The sequence below is a fragment of the Leopardus geoffroyi genome, chromosome C1 (genome assembly GCF_018350155.1).
Source record: "Leopardus geoffroyi isolate Oge1 chromosome C1, O.geoffroyi_Oge1_pat1.0, whole genome shotgun sequence".
Lineage (NCBI taxonomy): Eukaryota > Metazoa > Chordata > Mammalia > Carnivora > Felidae > Leopardus > Leopardus geoffroyi.
Window position 1 is genome coordinate 31,937,394 of NC_059328.1, and position 24,356 is coordinate 31,961,749.

Genomic DNA, 24,356 nt, shown 5'->3' on the forward strand with positions numbered 1-24,356 from the left:
AAATGTTTGCTAACAAAATACAGTTATTTATGGGGTCTTCTAAAAGAATATAGGTATCCATGAGGGTCTGCCAAGTCAGCTGGGTTCCCTGAGACTGGATACTGCAGCTTGTTAGAGGGAAGGGGCGGGAGACTATGCAGGATCATGCAGTTAAGACTGAAAGGCTCCAGGTCAAGTCTTCACAGACTTGGTGGGTATAGAATGGGGTTTTGGACTTGGGAACACGGAAACAGAACCAGGGCACAGCAGAAAAAGTGAATATTCTCAGTGAAAACAAAAAACAGCATAGTTGAATCAAACTCTCATAGCAGGAAAGAGAGAGGGAATGGTTTTTCCCCACTCTGCTCTGGGATTCAACTTCCTGGTAACAGGGCTGGCTTAGGACTGGGCAGCTAAGGAGCCGGAAGAACCTAAGAGTTCTCTGGTCCCCTGAGGCCAGGTGGGAGGCTATGGTGATCTGGAGAAACTCCTGTTGCCACAATGCAGTCCCTCTGGATTCTTTCTTCTGGAATGCCTTTAAAGCAACACACATACATTTTCTGTATGCAGAGGCTAAGCAGGTAGACAGGACAGGAGTCTACTTAGAAGCTTGGTTAAGCAGAGTCTGCATGGTATTCTACTTGGCAGAGGGGTGCATAAGGCTCAGAGGGGTTCTGGTTGTTGAAAAGGAACAGAATCCCTTCACATTTCTCCAGAGCCTACAGGCATGACTGTCGTAGGAACCAGGATGCTTTGCCAGAAATGAGCCAGTTGAGAAGGCCTGCCCCTCTGGTGAGGAGGCCACACCAGCCCAAGTGTGCTTACCTGAGATCACTTCACCACCATGGCCCTGTTTGAGGAAGCTGAAGACGGTTTTCTGATGATAAGCACAGTCGATGCAAGCCTGGACAGCCTGCTGCAACACCACGGAGGCGCGGGCTGGCCCAAAATGGTCAGGAAGCAGCTGGACCTTCTTCTTATCTAAGTGGGGGCCTGTGCTGCCATTCTTGTTCAAGTAAATACAAACTGTGGGAGACAAAGAGTCAAAACAGCTTAAAGAGCGTCCAGGGTAGAGAAGTGACAGAACGGTGCTCTCTTCTGTGTCTCACCCTCTGGGCTGTTGTCCCTAGCAGGATTCTCAGCTGCTAGGCCGGTGAAACATTGGGAGGGGGCAGAGGGTGGCTGTATCCAGCTGCAACCAGCCCAGATTGCATGACCAAAGGCTCTGGGAACAGAGCCTGCTGGAAGAACAGCCCAGACCAAAAGCCAAGGCACAGAACTTATACTTGGTCTTCTGTGCACTGAAAAGAGAATCTAAACAACTCCCCAGATGTATGTACTTTCATGTTCAGTACTTGGTTGCCTCACACATTCCTGTAGGTCTTATATGTGTAAGGGATGGTAGGGGCCATGGCAATATTAGCCAGAGTGTGCTAGTGTGTGTTTGGGCTTGCACTTAGAATGGCCACACCACTGTGACCTGCCTTGATTTCTGTTTTGGGTGGTAGAGTCCCTTTGCTATCTTTTGCATTAACACTCAGATCCAAAGAAAGTAGTAAAACAGAGAAATATGGGACCAAAGAAAACAATGGAAAGGACCCGAGGGTCCCATCTAGAGAGGTGTCTGTTTCAGTAGTTTATCAGGTCATGGCAGCTGGGCACTCTCCTGCTGCAACTCTCTACCTGGCACTGTGCTGGGCAGGGAACAGGGAAGGCACATGAGTAAGAAGCAGTCCGAAACTGAGGTGCTTCCTTGATCTCCAGAGAGAACCCATGGCAGCCTGGTCAGCTATGACATTCTTCTGGTATGCCTTCTAGGACCCACTTGAAGAGGGTACTCTGCTTTCTCACACTGTCATGGATCGCTAATGGCAGAAAGAACAGGTGAGCAAAAGGTCTTTTTTGCCATTAAAGGCAAAATAGAGAAGAGCAGTAGCTGTGGTGGCCATGGATGGACTGCCATGCTCGTCCGTGGGGCTTCAAGTTTAGCAGATATAAAACAAGGGGGTTGAGTCGCATGCTCTCTGAGGATTCCTCACCTAATTCAAAGGGAAAGGGAGATGGAGAGACGGAAATGGAAATAGTAAGAGTGGCAGGATGTGGAAGGTGACAGGTAGGAAAGAAAGAAGGGGAAAAGGTAAAGAATAAACCAGATGCATTGAAATACACATTCAACTCTGTTCTCTGCTAAAACCCTCTAACATGAGTCAGACAATAGAGGAGACAGCTTAAAATTTTGGAAGCTGGAAAGCAGATAAGCAAAGCAGCAACTGACTGAGCAGACCCCAAAAAAGCCAAATCCTTAACCAAGAATGGGCAATGATGAGAACCAAGCTGTTTCATCTTAAAATTCACAAAAGGCCCAAGAATGGGAAGGGGCCCCTGGAGGTGGGTGTGAAGGCAGATCTAATGAAAGAAGGATTGGGTGAAGTCTGTTAAATACTTAGGACTTCCATGTCATGATATGACTCTTTCATTGAACACGAAAGTAAAAATTCAAAAACTCAAAGAGATAAGAAGAGTAATTAAAATAAATGAAGACATATATCTATGAAAAGACACTCAGAAGAATGTTCATAGCAGCTTAGTCATAACAGCCTAAAACTAGAACCAACCCAAACGTCCACAATGAGAGAATGCATATACAAATTGTGGTATATTCATTTATTGGGAGAGCATTCGGCAGTAAAAAAGAATGAACTATTGATAGGGTGCTTCTCAAAAACATTACTTTTAGTGAAAGAAACCAAATATAAAATGTACATATAGTATAATTCTATTTCTGTATTAAGTTCAAAACAGAAAAATCAAATCTACAGTGAGAGAAATCAGGATGAAGGTGGGAGAGAAGGCTGACTTACAAGGAGGCATGACGTAACTTCCAGGGGTGGCAGAAATGACTTTCATCTCGACTGGAGTTCTGGTTACGTGGTGCTTACAAAGATTAAAACTCATTTAATTGTACTTTAAGATATGTATGTTTCACTGCACATAAATTTTATTTGATTTGTGTGTTTACACAAAAGGAAAAAAAAAATATAACCAGTCCTGTGATGATTACAAAAAGAAATTCTAACATGGATTAAAGGGTGAAAGATAAAAGGCAAACTACAAAACCTTGAGAAGACTGTGGCAGTTTAAAAACATGACTCCCACACCTCTGACCTCCCTTCCATCGATCTGTGTGATACTTGACCAACAGACTATGTAGAAATGACCCTGTGCCAGTTTCTGGGCCCAGGGCTTGCTTACTTAAGAAGCTGACAGTTTCCATTTCCTCTTTCTTGGGACATTCACTCTTAGAACCCAACTACCACACGTGAGGAGCCAAAGCTACCCTGTGGCAAGGTCTGTGTGGAGAGAAACCAACAGCCAACTTGTCAGCCACGTATAGAAGTGGGTCCTCCAACCCTAGTCAAGTCACCTCAGCGGACACCACATGGAACGGGTACAAGCTGCTGCCACCTAGCCCTGCCCACATTGTTGTTTTAAGCCATGAAGTTTTGTGGTGGTTTGCTATGTAGCAAAAGATTACTGGAAGAGACAGTGGTGCCAGAAATAGGGTACCGCAGTAACAAAAACCTAACACACATGGCATTGGCTTTGAGACTGGAAAGCAGAAAGAAGCATGAAGGGCCACAAAAAGGGTGTGAGCGAAAGCAGAAAGGGGCTTGAACAGAAGCCTGTAAAAGGCGGCGGGGGGAGGGGGGGTCAAGCAGTTCTTTTCATTTTGTACCATCTCTGTCCTCATTAGTCTGAGCTGGCAATGCTTCGAGAATGGAAGCCTATAAGATCTTGAGAAGGCTGTCAGTGAAAGCCTAAGGCAAGAGAGGAAAATCTTATTGGAAGATGGAGGACAGGGGCCACGTGGGTAGGTAGTGATTTAGAGTTTGATGACACTGTCATCTGCAGTAACAGGGGACTAGGAAATAAATGTACCTGGTGAACTTCGTGAAATAGCTAAAGAGACTTCTAGACAAAGTAATGAAAGTGCAAGGTGGCTTCTCATTGCCTATGATAAAAATGCAGAATGAGAAAAATGAGAAAGATGAGCTTAAAAAATATATAAAAATTTAAAAAGCCCACAAATAAAATTGCTTCTCATTTCTAGTCCTTCCAGAAGGCAAATAATTCTAAGTTATGAAAGGGTCAAATCCAGATGGGGCAATAAAATATTTTATTAAGGTGCCAGAATGATTAAGACTATGCTTCGTAGACTCTTTCTGACCAAAGGGCCCTCTAAGAATCTTAGGGGTCAGTCTTGCAGATTTTTTCCCTTAAACGGTAGGAGTTCCTAAGACTCTCAAGAGCATTGTCTCACAGCAGCCACAGAGGAAGCCCAAAGTAGAGAAGAGCTTATCTTCAAGACATTTTGGTTGTGCCTTTGTCTAATGAAGAAAATCCCAATAATATTCCTAGTAAACCCCTCAAGTTTCTTTGTTTTTTTTTAATTTTTTTTTTCAACGTTTATTTATTTTTGGGACAGAGAGAGACAGAGCATGAACGGGGGAGGGGCAGAGAGAGAGGGAGACACAGAATCGGAAACAGGCTCCAGGCCCCGAGCCATCAGCCCAGAGCCCGACGCGGGGCTCGAACTCAAGGACCGCGAGATCGTGACCTGGCTGAAGTTGGACGCCTAACCGACTGCGCCACCCAGGCGCCCCAAACCCCTCAAGTTTCTAAGAGACTCGTTGTGGTGGAAGCATTGGCAGCTCAGACTAAAAGGGACAGAAATGGTACAGAATGAACAGAAGCGGCCTTTAGACCCAAACCTTTCACAGATGGGATGAAGACCAAGAAAGCAATCTCAGTTTTCTGTGGAAAAGGAAGGATGATTCAGAGGACAAAGCTGAGAGCCATGGAAAACAGTCCCAAGAAAGTAATATTGGGTCTCATTAAGGAGCTGGCAACATGCACCCGGCTGGATTTCAGAATTTCTACAGGCCAGGGACTACTCCCGGTTGGATGGGTGTATCTGTAAGTTACCCAATGCCTGTCCCACCACTGTAGGTGGGCTACATGGGGAGCAGACAGCATTCTTCTTTAGTTCACAGGTCTTCAGATTGAGAGGAATGACACTCAAGGAGCTGTGCCTGACAATCTGCACCTGGGAGGTCTCATCTGCACCTGCATCTGATTTAGATGATGAGATCCCAGATCCAGAGCCTGATTTGTAAAGGTAAGAGACTTTTAATGGAGACTCTTGCAAGGGGAAGAATAAATTTCCCAGGCAGGAAAAATGTAAATGAATTATGTCCAGAGAGTAGACTGAGGTGACTTTAAAATATGGTCCATAATTCTTTGACCCTCTTCCTGTAGAAGAGTGGGGTCTATTCTCCTTCTCTTGAATCTGAGCTCTATGACTGCTTAATCAGTAAAATATGGTAGAAATGATGCTATGCTAATTAGGGGGCTTGAGTCTTAAGAAAATGGAAGTCTCTACTTCTTGTCTCTTGGGACAATTGCTCTTGGAACTCACCTACCATGGTATGAGGAAGCCCAAACTACCCTCTGGAGAGGTCCGTGTAGAGAAGAACCAATAGCCGGCACCAATTTTGCTAGTCATGTGAATGAACCATCTTGGAACTGGATCCTCCAGTCCCAAATGAGCTACTCCAAATGATGCCATGTAGAAGAGAGATGAGTTGTCTTAATTTTAATAAGATATTACCTTTTTCTGGTATATAAAAGGTTATGTGCCTTTCTTTCATAGTTTATGCCTTTGCCCTGTTTTTAAAATATATAAATTTTATATTAAATATTAAAATATTAAAATTTATAATTGTCATGTTTTGGTTTTCTACTGCATCCATGAAATCAGAGGCTGTAAAAAAATTGGAGACGGGTTCAGTATGTTAAAAGCTTGGAAGTGGCTATTCTATCCTAACAACAAGTGAAAAGCTGAACAAAATGAAAAATTAACAATCCTTTTTAGATCCTTCAAAGAAGTGAGGTCACAGGGCAAACTGATGCCACCCAAGTTTGGAGACAAATGGGAGAATACAGAAAACCACATTTTACCAAGCAGAAACCCATGAGCAGACACTTTCCACAGTAACCAATGCCAAGGCAGGAAAATCTAAACGTAACTGATGAATTGCTGGAAGTTTAGTGTGGACAAGTCTGAGAGTTAAAAACTCTAGAGAAACCCAGTCATTGAGGGGGAGGTGTCCCACACTTTTGTGAGTTTTACCTTTAGGAGCTCAAGCACATTCTCACAGTCTTAGAGAAAAATCCCCTCATGCTTCCATCAGTGAGTGCAGAAAAGGAACCATTTTAAAAACATGCAAGAGTCTACAGAAGAGTAGACTGGCCTTAACAAGGCCTGCCCTCAGGTAAAACTATTTTACCAGAGCTTAACCTGCTGGGATTTGATAGAGCCTAACCTACCTGGGAGAAAGGGAAATGCCCAATTCTAGCCTCCTCCAGCCATCCTGTCCCACCTAAGGGCAAGGAGGATAAGAAATACTGGTGAAGTTCATACTTTAGGGGCACAGCCCTTCCCCGCGCCCCCCCTCCCCCTGCAAAGACTGAGACCTAATCATAGGACTAGAGAACACTTCTTCCTTTCCCAGAACCTTACCATCACATTAGTAAAGGCCTATTTACAACAACTGCTTTTACCTAGTACATCATGTCTGGTTATCAAGAGAAAAATTACAAGGTATACTAAAAGGCAAAAACTGCAGTTTTTTTTTTTTTAAATGTTTCCAACGTTTATTTATTTTTGGGACAGAGAGAGACAGAGCATGAATGGGGGAGGGGCAGAGAGAGAGGGAGACACAGAATTGGAAACAGGCTCCAGGCTCTGAGCCATCAGCCCAGACCCCGAGGCGGGGCTCGAACTCACAGACCGCGAGATCGTGACCTGGCTGAAGTCGGACGCTTAACCGACTGCGCCACCTAGGCGCCCCAAAAAACTGCAGTTTTAAGAGACAGAGCATAAGACTAAAGCATACACATAAGAAACTAGCCTTAGACTAGAAAGCGTAAAAAGCAGACTCAGACAAGGCAGGGATGTTGGAATTATTAGATTGGGAATTTAAAACTATGATTTTTTCTAAGGGCTCTAATGAATAAAGTAGACAGCATGCAAAACAGATATGCAATGTAAATGAAGAGATGGAAATTCTAAGAAAGAATCAAAAAGAAATGCTAGAGATCTGTTGCAATATTTACTGCAACAGAAATGACTGCCTTTGATGGACTCATTAGTAGACTTATCAGTGGGCATAGCCAAGAAAAGAATCACTGGGTTTGATGATATCTCAATAGAAATTTCCCAAACTGAAAAGCAAGGAGAAAAAAAAAAAAAAAACAAAACTGAAAAAACTAAACAAAACAAAAACTCCCAAGGGACTATCCAGGAACTGTGGGATAACTATAAAAGGTGCAGTATACACATAACAGGAATATCAGAAGGAGAATAAAGAAAGGAACAAAAGAAATTTTTGAAGGGATAAGGACAGAAGAATTTCTGCAAATTAATATCACACACCAAACCATAGATCTAGGAAGATCAGAGAACATCAAGCATGAGAAATACCAAAAACAATGCTACAACTAAGCATATTATATAAAAATGCAGAAAATCAAAAAATGAAGAAAAAAATCTTGAAAACCCCCCTCACCTATAGAGGAGCAACAGCAAAACTTACATCCTTAGAAACCACGTGAGCAAGAAAACACTGGAGTGAAATAAAGTGTTGAGGGAAAACATCCACGAACCTAGAATTCTGTACCTTGAAAAATTATCCTTCAAAAGTGATGGAGAAATAAAGACTTTCTCAGACAAAAAAAAAAAAAAAAAAAAAAGAGGGAGTTTGTTGCTTTATTACTAGTAGATTATCTTGCAAAAAAGGTTCAAGAAGTTCCTCGAAGAGAAGGAAAATAATATCAATCAGAAACTCAACTCTACATAAAGAGCACTGTAGGAGACATACATGAAGGCAAAATAGAAACTTATTTTTCTTATTCTTAACTGATCTAACAGATAACAGTTTGTTCAAAATAGAAATAACAACAATATATTTGTACGTGTTATGTATATACTTACTAACACTTATGTGTAAGTGAAATGAATGACAGCAATCATACAAGGGATGGAAAAGAGGAATTAGGATTTCTTGTTATTATATCTGTGAAGTGGTATAGTGCTATTTGAAAGTAGACTTGGATTAATTATAAATGCATATTGTAAATTCTAGGGAAATCACTAAAAAAGAGGGGCACCTGGGTGGTTCAGTTGGTTAAGCATACAACTCTTGGTTTCAGCTCAGGTCACGATCTCACGGTTTCATGAGTTTGACCCTGCCTCGGGCTCTGTGCTGACAGTGGGGAGCCTGCTTGGGATTTTATGTCTCCCTTTCTCCCTGCCCACCTCCCCCCAGCCCCTTGCCCCGCCAACTCACACTTTGTCTCAAATTAACAAACTTAAAAAAAACAAACCCTAAAAAAGTATAACATATTCTAAAAAAGGAGAAAAAAATGGAAACATATAAAATGCTCATTTAAAACCACCAAAGGCAGAGAAAAAGTGGAAGACAAAAATAGGCACAAAGAACAAAGGCAACAAATAGGAAACTCAACAAATATGGTACTTATCAAACTATGTCAATAATCGCTTTAAATATCAATGGTCTAAATACATCAGTTAAAAGGGATTCTGAAAGTGGATCAAAAAACAAGACCCAACTCTATGTTGTCTACAAGACACTCACTTTAACTATAAAGAGGCATATAGATGAAAAGCAAAGAGATAAAGATATACCATACTAACACCAATTAAAAGAAAGAAAGATAACTATATTAATTTCAGACAGAGCAGACTACAGAGCAAGGAAAGTTATTGCAGATGAAGATGGGCATTACATAATGATATAATCATCATTTATCTAAGAAGATATATCAATTCTTATGGTATATGCACCTAACAACAGACCATCAAAATGTCAGAGGTAAAGGGACACCTGGGTGGCTTAGTCAGTTAAGCATCCGACTTCGGTTCAGGTCATGATCTTGCGGTTTGTGAGTTCGAGCCCCATGTCAGGCTCTGTGCTGACAGCTCGGAGCCTGGAGCCTGCTCTGGATTCTGTGTCTCCTTCTCTCTCTGCCCCTCCCCCACATGTGCTCTGTCTCTATTAAAAATAAATAAATCAAAAAAAAAAAAAAAGTCCGAGGTAAAAATTAATAGAACTCCAAAGATAAACAGATGAATCCACTATTTTAATTGGAGATTTCATCATCTCTCTCTCAGAAATGGACAGAACCAGCAGGCAGAAAATAGTAAGTACATTGTTGAACACAATAGCACCATCAATCAATTGGATATAATTGATGTCTGTAGGTTATTTCACTCGGCAACAGCAGAACACACATTCTTCTCAAGCTCACATGAAACATTCATGAAGACAGACCACACACTGGGCTATAAAATAAACCTTAATAAATTTAAAAGAATAGAAATCATACAATGTTTGCTCTTAAACCACAATGGAATAAACAAAAAATCCGTAATAGAAATGTAGGTGGAAAATCCCCCCAATACTTGGAGGTTAGACAATATATATATAAATAACACATGGGTGAAAGAATAAATCTCCAGATAAATTTAAAAATATTTTGAACTAAATGAAAATAAAAATGCAACTTATCAAAATTTCTGGGGTACAGCAAAAGCTGTGGATAGAGGGAAATATATAGCATTGAATGTACATATTAGAAAAGAAGAAAGATCTAAAATCAATAATCTAAGCTTTGGGGCACCTGGGTGGCTAAGTCAGTCGAGTGGCCGACTTCAGCTCAGGTCATGATCTTGCAGCTTGTGGGTCTGAGCCCCGCTTTGGGCTCTGTGCTGACAGCTCAGAGCCTGGAGCCTGCTTCGGATTCTGTGTCTCCCTCTCTCTCTGCCCTTCCTCTGCTCGCACTCTGTCTCTTTCTCCCTCAAAAATAAATAAGCATTAAAAAAAATCTAAGCTTCTACTTTAGGAAACTAGAAAAAAAGAGCATATTAAATCTAAAGTGAGCATAAGAAAAGTAATAATAGGGGGCGCCTGGGTGGCACAGTCGGTTAAGCGTCCGACTTCAGCCAGGTCACGATCTCGCAGTCCGTGAGTTCGAGCCCCGCGTCGGGCTCTGGGCTGATGGCTCAGAGCCTGGAGCCTGTTTCTGATTCTGTGTCTCCCTCTCTCTCTGCCCCTCCCCCGTTCATGCTCTGTCTCTCTCTGTCCCAAAAATAAATAAACGTTGAAAAAAAAAATTAAAAAAAAAAAAAAAGAAAAGTAATAATAAAGAATAGCAGAAATCAATGACACTGAAAACAAGAAGTCAATCGAACAACAAAATCAATGAAACCAAAAGCTGGTTCTTTGAAGAGATCAATAGTATCAAAACCCTTTAGACAGGCCAAATTAAAAAAAATGACACAAATTACTACTATCAGAAATAAAAGAGGGAACACCACTACGGATCCATAGTCATTAAAAGGATAACATAGCAATACTATGAATAATTCTAGGCCCACAAATTTAATAATCTAGATAAAATGGACCAATCCATGAAATCCACAGTCTGCCAAAACTCACACAAGAAGAAAAAGATCATCTGAATATGCCAATAACTATTAAAGAAATTGAATCAATAATTAATATTCTTCCAAAATAGAAAGGACCAGACTCAGATGGATTCACTGGTGAATTCTACTAAGTATTTAAAAAATACATTTTACCAATTACCTATAAGCTCTTTTAGAAAACAGAAGCAGTGAGAATACTTCATAATTCATTCTAGGAGACTGGCATTATCCTAATACCAAAACCAGAGAAAAACATTACAAGAAAAGAAAATTACAGACCAATGTCTGTAGATGTAAAAATCCTCAACAAATTATTAGCAAATCCAATCCAATAATACATTAAAAAAAAAATATATATATATATATATATATATACACACACACACACACACACACTACAACCAAATGAGATTTATTTCAGGTGTGTAAGGCTGGTTCAAAACATTAAAAAATCAATTAATGTAATAACATCACATAAACAGCCTAAAAAAAATACTATTACATGATCATATTAATAGATGCAGAAAAAACATCTGACAAAATCCAAGACTGATTCATGATAAAAACTCTCAGCAAATAAGGACTAGAGGGGAACTTCCTGAGCTTGATAAAGAATATTTACAAAAAAACCTTCAGCTGACATCACTTAATGGTGAGAAACCAGAAGCTTTCCCATTAAGATCAGGAACAGGGTAAGCATGTTCCCTCTCACTACAACTTTTCATTATTGTACCAGAAGTCCTGACTAATGTAAAAAGAAAAGGAAATAAAAGGTATACAGATTGGGAAAGAAGAAATAAAATTCTCTTTTTCACAGATGACACAAATGTCTATGTAGAGAATGCAAAAGAATTGACAAAAAAAAAAAAAAATCCTGGAACTAATAAACAATTATAGCAAAGTTGCAGGATACAAGGTAAATATACAAAAGTCAAATTGCAAGAAACAAGTGAAATCTGAAATTAAAAACACAATACATTCACACTAGTACCTCCAAAAATAAAATACTGGGAATAAACCTAACACAATATGTAGAACTTACATAAGGACAACTACAAAGTCTGATGGATAATAATAATAAAAAACCCTCTTAACTACAGAGAACAAACTAATAGTTACCAGAGGCGAGTTGGGTAGGGGGATGGGTGAAATAGGTGATGGGAATTAAAGAGTACACTTATCATAATAAAAAAATAAAATAAGAAAGAGGAAACTGAACAAATGAAGAGATATCTCATGTTCACAGACAGGAAGACCCAATATTGTCAAGATGTCAGTTTTTTCCAACTTGATCTACAATTCAATGCAATCCCAATCAAAATCCCAGCAAGTTATTTTGTGGCTACTGAGAAAATGAATCTAAAGTTTATATGGAGAGGCAAAAAACCTCTAAATAGTCAATACGATATTGAAGGAGAAGAACAAGGACTGAAACTACCTAACTTCAAGACTCATTGGAAAGCTACAGTAATCAAGACAGTATAGTATTGGTGAAAGAATAGACAAATAGATCAAGGAACAGACAGAAAGCTGAAGAACAGTCCCACATAAATACAGTGAACTGATCTTTGATAAAGGAACAAAGGCAATACAATAGAGAAAAACACGGTCATTTCAACAAGTGGCACTGATACAACTGGACAGCTGCATGCAAAAAAAAAAAAAAAAAGGAATCTAGATACAGACTTTATACCCTTCACAAAAATTAACTCAAAATAGGTCACAGACCTAAATGTAAAATTCAAAACTATAAGACTCCTAGAAAATAAAACAGGAGAAAAAATGAGAATGACCTTGGGGTGTGGCAACGGCTTTTTAGATATAACACCAAAGGTGTCATCCATGAAAGAAATATTTGATAAGCTGGATTCATTAAAATTGAAATCTTCTGCTCTGTGAAAGACACAATCAAGATAATGAGAAGAAAAGTCACAAAGGGAGAGAAAAATCTGCAAAAGGTACACCTGATAAAGAACTGTTTTCCAAAATATACAAAGAATTTTTAAAAAGCCAGCAATAAGAAAATGAACCCAATTAAAAACTGTTAGCTATCTCAGCAAAGAAGATACACAAATAGCAAATAAACATATGACAAGACCCTTTCCCTTGTGTGTGTGTATATCATTAGGGATATGCAAAATAAAACAACAATGAAATACCACTGCACACCTATTAGAATGGCCAAAATCCAGAACACTAACACCACCAAATGCTGGCGAGGATGTGGCGCAAAAGCAACTCTCATTCATTGCTTGTGGGAGTGAAAAATGGTACAGCCACTTTGGAAGCCAGTTTGGCCATACTTTACAAAACTAAACACGCTCTTACCATATGACCAGCCATCTCATTCCTTGGTATTTACCTAAAGGAATTTAAAATTTATGTCCACACAAAAATCTGCACATGGATGTTTACAGCTGCTTAATTCATAATTGCCCAAACTTGGAAGCAAACAAGGTGTCCTTCAGTAGGTGAATAGATAAACTGTGACACAGCCAGACAATGGTATATCATTTAGCCCTAAAAAGAAATGAGCCATGAAAAGACATGAAGAAAATTTAAATGCACATTACTAAGTGAAAAGGTCAGTGTGAAAAGGCTACATACTGCATAATTTCAAATACATGACATTCTGGAAAAGGTAAAATTACAGAGACAGCAAAAAGATGAGGGGTTGCCAGAAGTTAGGGGGGAAGGTGGGATGAATAGGCAAAGCATGGACGTTTTTTTAGGGCGGTTAAAATATTTTGTATTACCTTATGATGGTGGATACATGCCATTATACATTTGTGAAGACCCACAAAATGTACAACCCCACAAGAGAACCCTAATGTAAACTACGGGCCCTGGGTGATAATGATGTTTCAATAGAGGTTGATCACTTGAAACAGGTGTACTTACTACTCTGGTGGGGGAATGCTGATAATAGAGAAGGCTGTGCATGTGTGGAGGCAGGGGTATATGGAAAATTTCTGGACCTTCTGCTCAATTTTGTTGTGAACCTAAAAAAAAAAAAAAACCAGTCTAGTAAAAAATTCAGAAAACAAAGAAGAGTTCATAGCAGATGCGAATATCCAAGAGTGGGGAAGTCACATACACTAGGTGTATGTGACCAATTTCCTAAATGTACGTAGGATCTTTTTAGGCAGATAATTTTGCAGGACTGGTTTTCCACCAAACACCCTTTGGAAAATGCCACTAGAATAATGAATAAGGATACTTTAAAAGTAAGATGCTAGACACAAGAAACTAAATACAAAGTCTGGAAGATACAGTTGAGGTAAGCTTTGACAAAAGTTGAGCAAAACGTCAAGGAGAATAGGGATAAGAATAAAGAGGGTTAATAATATTACCCTACGAGTTCAAGAGGTTCAACATTTGAATAACATGTGTGCCAGAAGGAGTGAAGGGAGACAAAGAAGTGGGAGAAAGTCACTGAAAAAAGAATTTAAGAAAATTTCAAGAAACTAAAGAATGGATGGGCACATGAAGTGTCCAGCATGGCAAGTAAAAATACTCACATCCCAGGTGAGATTGCAGAATACTACTGATGAAGAGAAGCTTCAAAGAGAACAAACAGGTTTCATGCAAAATTAAACATGCATATCTATGAAAGATTTACATGGGAAAATAAAGGCATGGGAAGGAGCAAACTGGGAATAACACAAATGGTAGGAGAAGAGGATGTTGAGAAACTCAGACGGCTCCAGAAGAGACTTCTTTTTAAGGGTTTGAAATGGATAGAATATATAATGTGCTTGAACATAAAGAGAGATATACATAGTAGTAAGAGAGCTTAAGGTTGAATTAATAACTATCTAGCAAAAAAAACACACAAAGAAATCAACAAGATTTACTCTGAAAACAAACTGTGCAACAAAGGAAGAATAATCATAGTACACTACTTGGTTCAATTGAGAATAGCATTCCACAAATTACAATGACAAAATACTGGCTTTCAATCTAATCAAAATTATCATATCATGGTATTAAGATAGGGAAGTGTGTGTGGGTGGGTAAGTGACAAGGAGATTAAGAAGAGTTAAATCTTCAGCTTCTAAAGTGGGTTGTCACACAAAGAAATAAAACGTATCCAAATTGGCAAGGAGGAAGCCAAACTTCCACTCTTTGCAGACAACATGACACTATGTGCAAAACCCAAAAGACTCCACCAAAAAAACTGCTAGAACTGATCCATGAATTCAGCAAAGTCGCAGGTCATAAAATCAATGTACAGAAATCAGTTGCATTTCTATACACCAATAACAAAGCAGCAGAAAGAGAAATCAAGGAATCGATCCCATTTACAATTGCACCAAAAACCACGAGATACCTAGGAATAAACCTAACCAAAGAAGTGAAAAATCTATACAATGAAAACTATAGAAAGCTTATGAAAGAAATTGAAGAAGACACAAAAAACTGGAAAAACATTCCATACTCATGGATTGGACAAACAAATATCATTAAAATGTCAATACTACCCAAAGCAATCTAAATATTCAATGCAGTCCCTATCAAAATAACACCAGCATTCTTTACAGAGCTAAAACAAACAATCCTCAAATTTGTATGGAACCAGAAAAGGCTCTTAATAGCCAAAGCGATCCACTAATGTGGGTCTTCCAGGTAATGTTGAAAAGACAATTAGGCACCTTAGAGGTATCCAGAATGATATGGGGCAAACCAAGCAAATATACAGGCATCTAGGGGTTGGAAAACATAATCAATATTTCTATTGATTCATAGAGAAGTGTTCATCTGTGTTTTTCTTCCTCATCCATGGAGCTTAGGGGCAAAGGCCACTGTTTCATTAATCTAATGACACTCTTTTAGACTAAGCAAACCCAGTCACTGGCTGGGGCTAGATGCAGATGATGTATTTGGAGAAATATGTGATAAGACCCTGACTAGAACTGGACATAAATACCACAGGTAAGCCATGTTGTCTTCCAATGGTTAGTTGGAGAAGAAACTATAGCTGGCCTTCCCTTCAAGCTCTAACATTCCAGGATTTGGGTGGAGACATAGTTAACTCTAAGAAAAAGACTATGCTAACTTCCCTGGGGACTATTCCAATTGTTTAAATATCTCTAAAGAAGGTGGAGAATCTGCAGAGTAAGCAGAGTAAGGTTTCACACACGTATCTTTACTTTACACATAAGAAATGAGTGTTATTCATGGGGTACCCTGGGTGGCTCAGTCAGTTAAGCATCCAACTCTTGGTTTTGGCTCAGGTCATGATCTCATGGTTTGTGGAATCGAGCCCTACATCAGTCTGTGGTCTCAGTGTGGAGCCTGCTTAGGATTCTCTCTCTGCCTTTCTCCTGCCCCTCCCTCCCTCTCTCTCTCTCTCAAAATAAATAAACTTAAAAAAAAAAAAAAAAAAAAAAAAAAAGAGGAGCACCTGGGTGGCTCAGTCAGTTAAGTGTCCGACTTTTGGTTTCGGCTCAGGTCATGATCTCGTGGTTCGTGGGATCGAGCCAGGCCTCAGGCTCCGCACTGATATGCAAAGCCCGCTTGGGATTCTCTCTCTCTGCCTCTCCCCTGCTCAGGCTCTCTCTCTCTCTCTCTCGAAATAAATAAATTAAAAAAAAAAAAAAAAGAAATGAGAATTATTCTTTATAGTTACCCCACTGGGAGACTGTATATCTATTCTACTGGTGTAGCTCTTTCAGTTACCTTCATAGATGGCTGGTTTATGAAATGGAGACAGATGAAAAAATAGTCACCACACTTTGCTCTGAATCAAATGTTCATTGGTTGGTCTCCAAAAATCATGTTCACTCTCACAGCACCAAGTCTGCCACCATCAATGATGCTAAAAAATCAGCCTGGGCTTTGTTTGGGTTTGTATGGGCTGGTGTTTGCTTTGGTCAGTCTGCAGCTACAGGGGTCCTGAGAAGAGGGAGAAGGCACTCTCTGGAAAATAACTGTAGCTCTGGGTCTCCGTTTTGGTGGATGTTCTCCTCAGCTTTCAACAGACCTTGCTTTATCCCATTCCAAGATGTCAGCCAGCACTCTGCACCTTGCCCATGACCTCCTCAGGAACGATGGTCTAGAAGTTGTGAATTTCTTGAAAAGTTTAATGTTGAAGAGTCAAGAGGAAAAAAAATCAGAATTCTTCGAGTTTCAGCTGCTCATGAGAGGAATTAATAGCATCATGGTTGGTGCCTCTTCTGCTTAACCAGTTGGTGTGTGCAGAGCCAGCAGCCTTTAAAAGTTTTCTTCCGGGGCGCCTGGGTGGCGCAGTCGGTTAAGCGTCCGACTTCAGCCAGGTCACGATCTCGCGGCCCGTGAGTTCGAGCCCCGCGTCAGGCTCTGGGCTGATGGCTCAGAGCCTGGAGCCTGTTTCCGATTCTGTGTCTCCCTCTCTCTCTGCCCCTCCCCCGTTCATGCTCTGTCTCTCTCTGTCCCCAAAATAAATAAACGTTGAAAAAAAAAAAATTAAAAAAAAAAAAAGTTTTCTTCCTCATCTGCTTGGCTCCGTAAAAGACAGTGCACAGGGAGAAACCCCAGAACTCCCTTGCTGGCTCTTGGTGGCCCCGTTCCAGTCACAGGTGATCCCTGTGCCGCTCCAGCTGTTTGAGGGTCACGATGAGCACACGTGGAAAGTGCTGCTGTCTCATCTGGAGGCTTATGTGGAGCACTTCACTCACAAGCAGCTGAAGAAAGTCACCTTGTCACAGGTATTACCAGGCCGGCATGCTACCCTTGATTCCACTGTGGCAGTTACTCGTCACAGCCTGGCAACAGTGGTCTCTCTACTTGGACCAGAGGTGATTGTGGGAGGAGGAAAGAACCAACGTCTTCAAACGCACTGCCTCAAGTTCGACTACAAGTATTGACCTTTCTTCAGAAAGTGAGTGATTTTCTCAGCCTACTGAATTTCCCACAAACGGAACCTCAGATGTAAAAAATACCTCAGAAGACAGTGAAAACTTCCCATCAAGTTGTAAAAAGTTGCCTCAGTGGAGCAAGCCAAGGGAGTCTGCAAACCAAACTGTCAAAGCACGGATCTGTCCTACAGAACCCTTGGGTGCTGCCAAGGCCCCACTCACTCACTAGTGCAGAGGGGGAACTGTGGGATGACTTAGCACCGAGCAGCTAAGATCCTAAGAGAAACCCTGGAGTGGAACCACTGCTCACTCTGCAAGAGACCTGTCACCTCAGGGGAGCAAAAGGCCATTCCTATTCTGCTTCCACTCACCGAAGAGTCCAAGCCTTTGAAATCAAGCCCACCCCAAAAGACCAGTCCTGCACAGAGTGGGGACGAGCCAGACCAAACCAAGCTGCCAGAAGTGTCACAAGGAAGGAGGTTTAAGGTTCCATCAGACCTGGGTTGAGGAGAGCTTGCCAATTCAAGGAAAAAAGAAGCCACTACAAGATCTTGAGTTGGATGGGTTTGTTGATATGATCCTGGAAATTAAGCCTGCAGCCACTATTCGTATTTTACCTGAACTGAGGACAGAGATGATGGTTCCCAATAAGATGATGTCCCACCAATGATGCAGCTTTTCTCAAACTTTGCTGCAGCAGAAATTACTGCGGGAGAGTCTGAAGGCTGGGGAGGGGAAGGGAAGTCGAACTAGGAAGACGGTACTGGTGACAATGCGTGGCGGTTACACTGTAGGAAAAAGGATTCCTTTAAGGAAAAAAAAAACCAAACTAATACCTCAACAGCAGGCTCCACAGATAAAAACCACCGGAGCACCCTGTTTTTGCCCTTCCAGGAGCTCTTTTTCCAGCCTGTGCTAACTCAAGTGTGAGCCCTTCCTTGAGTGGCGGCTGAGAGTCCCAGGCAGTGAAGAGGCTCACAGCTCTGGTTTCTCCGAGGAAGAGCCGTGTGCGTTTGACTAAGAGCTCTGTGCAACCAAGTGGCTGTGGAAAGGCTGAATTTACTCCCCAGGAGAGAAGAAAACAAATACAAATACCCAAGTTGATTAGCTTAATTTTGTGCCATTTCTTTAACGGTCAGAAAAGAGTAATTAAGTTCTACTATAAAATATAACTTATGGAAAAAAAATTTAGCTATAAGGTATATAAACGATTTTAAATTGCTAAGGTTTTCTTAGGCAGCTTATCGGGTTACAGTCGTGCTGAGCGAATAGCCCTGTGGGACCCGGGGCAGTTACTGACTCTTCCTCATGTGTTATAGTGTACCAAAGTTCTTAATGAGAAATATCTCCCACAATCCTGTTTTCTAAATATCCAAGAAAGACTATTTTCACTAGAAAAAAAAAAAAAAATCAGAGCAGTTGCACACATATTTGAATGGTGGCAGGATTACTGTAATGCTGGAAGGATTCTGCAAGGGATCAGTAAACAGGGAGCACTCCCAAATGGAAAGGATGAGTATTAATACAAACTGGGCCGGGGGCTCCTGGTGCTGGCCCTGCCTCCACCCCACCCCATGCCCCAGCTCCCCAGCCCTGAGTTCACAGAACATCTATCCAAGTTTCTTCAATTGCTTGGAAAGGATGAAGGTTTCTCTGAAACTATTTCAAGTGCCAAAGATAAAAAATTTTTTTTTTTAAAGATCTGATTTAGGTTTACAAATGGACAGGGGTCTAATTGCTGGTGCAAGACAAGAGAAAGTACAGATACTGGGGCCTGGGCCTTGTTGTAGCTAATACCATGATCTGCTCTTACCTGTGGGGGCCTGCATGGCTGAGCTGGGGATGGTGGCAGCATCTTGGGGTACAGTGCTGGTGTCCGGTTCAGGGGTGCTGGTTGTTGGTGAGGTGGGTGGTGGGTTCAGCAAAGTCCGAGGTCTCCTCTGTCAAAACGGATGGGGAAAAGTTTGCTACCCATGACAGGTAACTTGTCTTCTGATTCCTCTATTCCTAGTACTCAATTCACCCATGAAACGAAATACGTATTTGTGGATAGGGCTGTGTTTTCACTTTGTTTTCCACACAGAATCTTGCCCCAAACTTTACATACAGTAGATGCTTAGTAAATATTTTCTGAACCTATGTACAAGACTCTGGGCTTCTATAGAGCCAGCGCTTAATTCACTGTCATTTATACTAGATTCAGTGTTATCATTTGAAATTCCAGGTTCTTCATCAGCTGGGCACACAAAAGTACAAAAGGCTTAAGTCTACTTTGACATTATTTTGTACTTTGCTTCTCTCTTTAAAAATGGAAACGTTCCTTCCCCTAACTACCAATTCGTTCCTCTGTCTACCTCTTCAGCTTATCATCTGCCATTTCTTATCTTAAACTTTCTACCCTAAGATTTGAATCTCTAACTAAATTACTTCTCTAAAAGCTCTGCAATTTTACCTGGGCTCTGCTTTTACAGTAATATCTGTCCCTTCTGCCTGGAATGGCGTTTCTTTCTTTCTTTTTTTTTTTTTTTTTTTACCTTATAGATATCTGTTTATCCAGGAAATTTTTTCTAGATTTCCTCTAGTTACTGTCTCTTTTGTGCTATCTCTGTACTTTGTATTGCAACTGTCACAGTGTATTGTCATATATATTTACATACTGGTGTCCCCTATTAGCCTGGAGCTCCTTGAGGGTCTGATTCTGAGTACTGTTCCTAGTATGACAATTGCCATATAATAAGTCTCAATAAATATTCTGAATGAAGCACACAGTACGGAATACCAATAATGGGGGAAGGATTACAAATGATTTAAGAAAAATCGAATATCTCCTCTATGCTGTTCAGGGCAGTCTGTAGGCGAGAAAGATCTCAGAAGGTTCTTTCCAAGAAATAGTTTTCTAAAAGCCTTTCTGAATGCAAGGAAATTGTAATCATCACTGAGGTTCAGAAATCCCTTTTTACTAAATGTCCCATGTTGTTTCCACTGCTGGGAGCTATATAAACCTGTCTGCCTTCTAGGAGTGTATTATCTAAAGTGACAGCACCACTGACAGCAGGCATATATAAGATGGCCTTGTCTGTGGAAGTTATCATACAAACATGAAACATTCAAAGCATACATGGGACATGGACATTTCTTTTTTTCTTTCTTTTTTTTTTTTTGCATACTGCTTAAAATAAAAGTTTAAATAAACAAGGAGCCAGGGAAGAAAGGAAACATCAGTTCAACTTCACTGAGTTGGTGGTAGGATTTCACGGGATCCCTGAAGGAACAAACCTGGTAGGTTAGGAGCCCAAATATTGTAGCAGAAAGCAGAGAGATGGAAGACATCATTATTATTTGAGATACATGTATCTTATCTATTCATATATTACCTCATCTCCATTTTATTGGTGAGAAAACTGGAGCGCAGAGCCTTATTCAAAGATGTTTCTCACAGTCACACAAGTGGTAAGAAATGGAAATGAGATATAAACCTGTTTGTCTGGCTTCAAAGCCTCTGCTCTAGTCATGAGACCACTTCACTTTAGAAGGGAACAGAAGGGTCATGGGTTAAGTGGAAGGCATATACATTTACAGAAGTAGGCATAAGGACAGGAGGGGGAATTAGCGAGTCAAATGCCAGCCCATAAAATACAGGATAAGATGAGAATTATTGTTTTCAAGAGGGTTGGAAAGAACGGGGGCTTTGGTTATTACTATGTTTAGGACTTCCCAAGGAAGCAGAGCAGCAGCGATCACAGAATCGCAGTGTTTAGGTTTTGAAGGATCTCAAAGGCCACTTAATCCAACCATCTCTCTCCTACTTCCCTCTCCTGAAAATATCCCTCCCATATAGTCATCTAGTCCCTGACAAAATGCCTCTAGTGATGGAAGATCACTACTTCCTCTTTCTTTTCCTTTTCTTCTTCTTCTTCTTCTTCTTCTTCTTCTTCTTCTTCTTCTTCTTCTCCTTCTTCTTCTTCTTCTTGGCAGATCACTACTTCTGTTTTGGGATAGATTTAACCGTTCCTTTTATGTTGAGACAAAGTCTATCTGCTTGAGTTTCTACTTTTTAATTCTGTCTTTGCAAACTTTCAAGGTTAATCTGATGCCCTTAAAATGTCTTCACATCGTCAAAAGCATGGCTTCTTGGCCTTGGAATCTTTAGAGCCTTCAGTGTCTCTCCATAGCAGGAGAATAAGAAGAGAGTAGTGGAGACAAAAATGAACGAGGACTTGGGCTAGGGGTTAGTGATAGATAGATCAAGAGCACATATATTACATAGAAGATGAGGATGTGATATCAAGAATTCAAAGCCAATAAATAAGATCATCTCAATTAGAACATAAGTAAAATCATCCATCCATCCTGCATATATTGAACATTTCCCAAGAGACTAAGATATAAGGCACTACAGGAAAAAAGAGAAAAGAACAAGACTAGGTTCCTGACCTTGAGGAGCTTGTATTCTAGAAGAACCGAAGTCAACTGGAGCTAATACACAAAGCCAAAACAATCAGTCAACCAACCAAACTTAGGGAAGAACTCATGAGATTAGAATGGAGTGCCCAGGGAGAACTAGGTATCATTTCTACATTGAAACTCAGGTGGTCTAGTTCAGGAGGGAGATGCAGAAAATCCCCTGACAAAAAGTGAGTGGAGAAGATGATGCCAAAGGAAGCCCTAGAGAAGCAGCTGAGGAACTTTCTTGTCAATGGTTTCCCTAAGGAAGACACGCATGAAGAATTGGTCATGACTAAAAAAAGGTGGTTCTTGCAGTAATGGTGCTCAGTGACGCTTGACTCAGCGGTCTTGTCCTGTACTAGATGTAAGCGTTAGCTCCTTCAGGAAATGTGGGAGTGTACCCATGGTGCCCATGGTAAGGCATCAGTGACCCTGGAACTAGAACATGTGGGGCCCCATCTCTGGAACCTTTGCCATTTATTAGCTATGTGACCTTAGGGAAGTCCTTTCACATCTCTTAAGTCTCAATTTACTTCACTATGAAATGACATTAACATCATTCATCTCCTAGGTTCTTGTGATCATCACGTGATATGTATGTTATGGTGTCTGATAACAGAACCTTATACTTGCTAGGTATTCAGTAATGTTCTTTCCTTCTTCTTAAAAGAAGGGGCAGGATTAGAAAAAGAAATACATGTACAGAGTCAATTTTCTGTTTCTGTTCATGTGCTTGGGCATTCATTCTGGGTAGGTTAACAATTAGGAGCAGGGCCTTTCATTGAGGGAAGACATTAGACCAGAATTTCCTCAAATGTAACTCTCACAGTCAAAATGTGTTTCTTATCCACACCATCCTATCTCTACATTACCAATTCCCAGGTAAGTTAGCTAAGCAGGGATGACAATGTAGGAGATTCCTGTTTAAAAGTATACACAAGGTGGAAAATAGGGCCAGACATGCCCCTTTCCAAGATGGATGGATATGGGTGAGTTACCCCTTTATAACCCTTTATCCCTTTCTGGGAAACCCACATTTTTACCTACCTTACTGCCAGGTTTGGGACCCCTCTTCTTTGGGAATTTCAAAGGTTCAGCTGACTTGGATGGGGTAGAGATGGGGTGGGGAATTAGGGGCTTGGGTGTCCGGCCCCGCTTCTTTCCTGGTTTACGCCCCCTCTGCCCTGGTTGATGGTCCAAGATAGTTTTGGTGCTGCTGTGGATGCTGGGCTTCTCAGTGTTCACATCAGATGCAGGATAGGGATTCTTTGGAATCACAACTGCAAGAAAAAGACTCATTCTATCACCCCCTCCACCCACCTGCATTCCCATCCCAAACAGAGGGGGAAAAAAAAAGACTTGCTACTTCTGCTTGGGTAGTTTTATCCCAAGAAGCTAGTTTCCTGGCATCTGACCTAAATGTTAGAAAATCTCACAGGAGAACTGAATTTAGATTGGTTAGAATTGGAAGTTTTAATTATTTCTGGCAGATGCAGAGAAAATATTAAATTTTTCTCCCCAAGGCATCTAGTTAAAGCATATAAACAGAACCCATAGGCTCAGAGATGGAATGACTTTTAGAAGCCTACAATCTCTTCCTGCTAAGAATGAAGATCCAAGGCTCAAAAGAGGAAATGATACCTTCAGGTTACACAGTGAACAGGGGATAAGGACTTATGTTTTAAACTGGGCCCGGACAACCAAGTTAGGAATTTTCTACATCAATTCACTTAAAGTTTTAGTGTGATCATTGCAATGAGGAGTAGTGAAACACATGGACATACATACACACATCTGACAGCACCTCTCCTTACACCCTTACTTTAAAAATTGTTTCTCCATATTACCTTCAAGGTGAAGTCCAAATTCTTTACTCTGATATCCAAGCACTTTTGCGACTTTACCCCTGACTTGCTCTCCAGTTATGTCTGATGTCATTCCCTGACACACATTCCCCACCCCCACCCCCATGCTCTAGCCCAATTGTTTCCCACAGTCAAATGTTCTGCCCCCGTAGCCCAATTGTTTTCTGCACACCATTTAATTCAAGCAAACATCAATACTCAGTTTTCAACCCTCAGCTCCAGGGCCACCTCCTCATTGAGGCCTTGTGTGACTGTTCCCCAAGTTAAGTCAGTGCCACTTCCCCCCCACACTCCAAGCATTCCATACATATCTATGTCAGTACACTTTCCATTTTATATCTGACTATCCATCTTCTCCTTAAGGGACATCTAATTCACTCCACAAATAGTTACTGAGCACTTACTATAGGTTAGCAAAACACAGTTTTCACTCTCATGGAGCTTACCTCCTTGTTGGGGAGACAGAAAACAGACAAATAAATACATAACATAAGGGCAGGTAAGTGCTGTGATTAAAACTAAAGGCGGGTGAGGAAAGCCCACTCTGAGGAGGTGATATTTACACAGAGAGCTCCCCAATGAAATAAAGGCAAAGCATTATGAAGATGTGAGGAAAGGGCCTTCCAGGTAAGGGGCACATAACAAGTGCAAAGA

The 24,356-nt window shown here is 40.7% G+C and overlaps 1 protein-coding gene and 1 pseudogene across 30 annotated transcripts in view; one reads left to right on the forward strand and one right to left on the reverse strand.

Moving 5' to 3' along the window:
- SCMH1 (Scm polycomb group protein homolog 1) overlaps positions 1-24,356 on the reverse strand; it is a 189,090-nt gene that overhangs the window by 21,548 nt on the left and 143,186 nt on the right. For 26 of the 30 annotated variants that reach the window (XM_045476859.1, XM_045476884.1, XM_045476881.1 and 23 more), the window contains 3 exons: positions 22,885-23,117; positions 19,205-19,331; positions 805-1,005 (listed from right to left, as the gene is read on the reverse strand). In XM_045476859.1, coding sequence (XP_045332815.1) covers positions 805-1,005; positions 19,205-19,331; positions 22,885-23,117 — 561 coding nt within the window. The remainder of the gene's footprint in view (positions 1-804; positions 1,006-19,204; positions 19,332-22,884; positions 23,118-24,356) is intronic. The other 4 variants (XM_045476885.1, XM_045476878.1, XM_045476879.1 and 1 more) reach the window with 2 other exon arrangements.
- On the forward strand, positions 17,032-18,321 carry LOC123599753 (annotated as a pseudogene).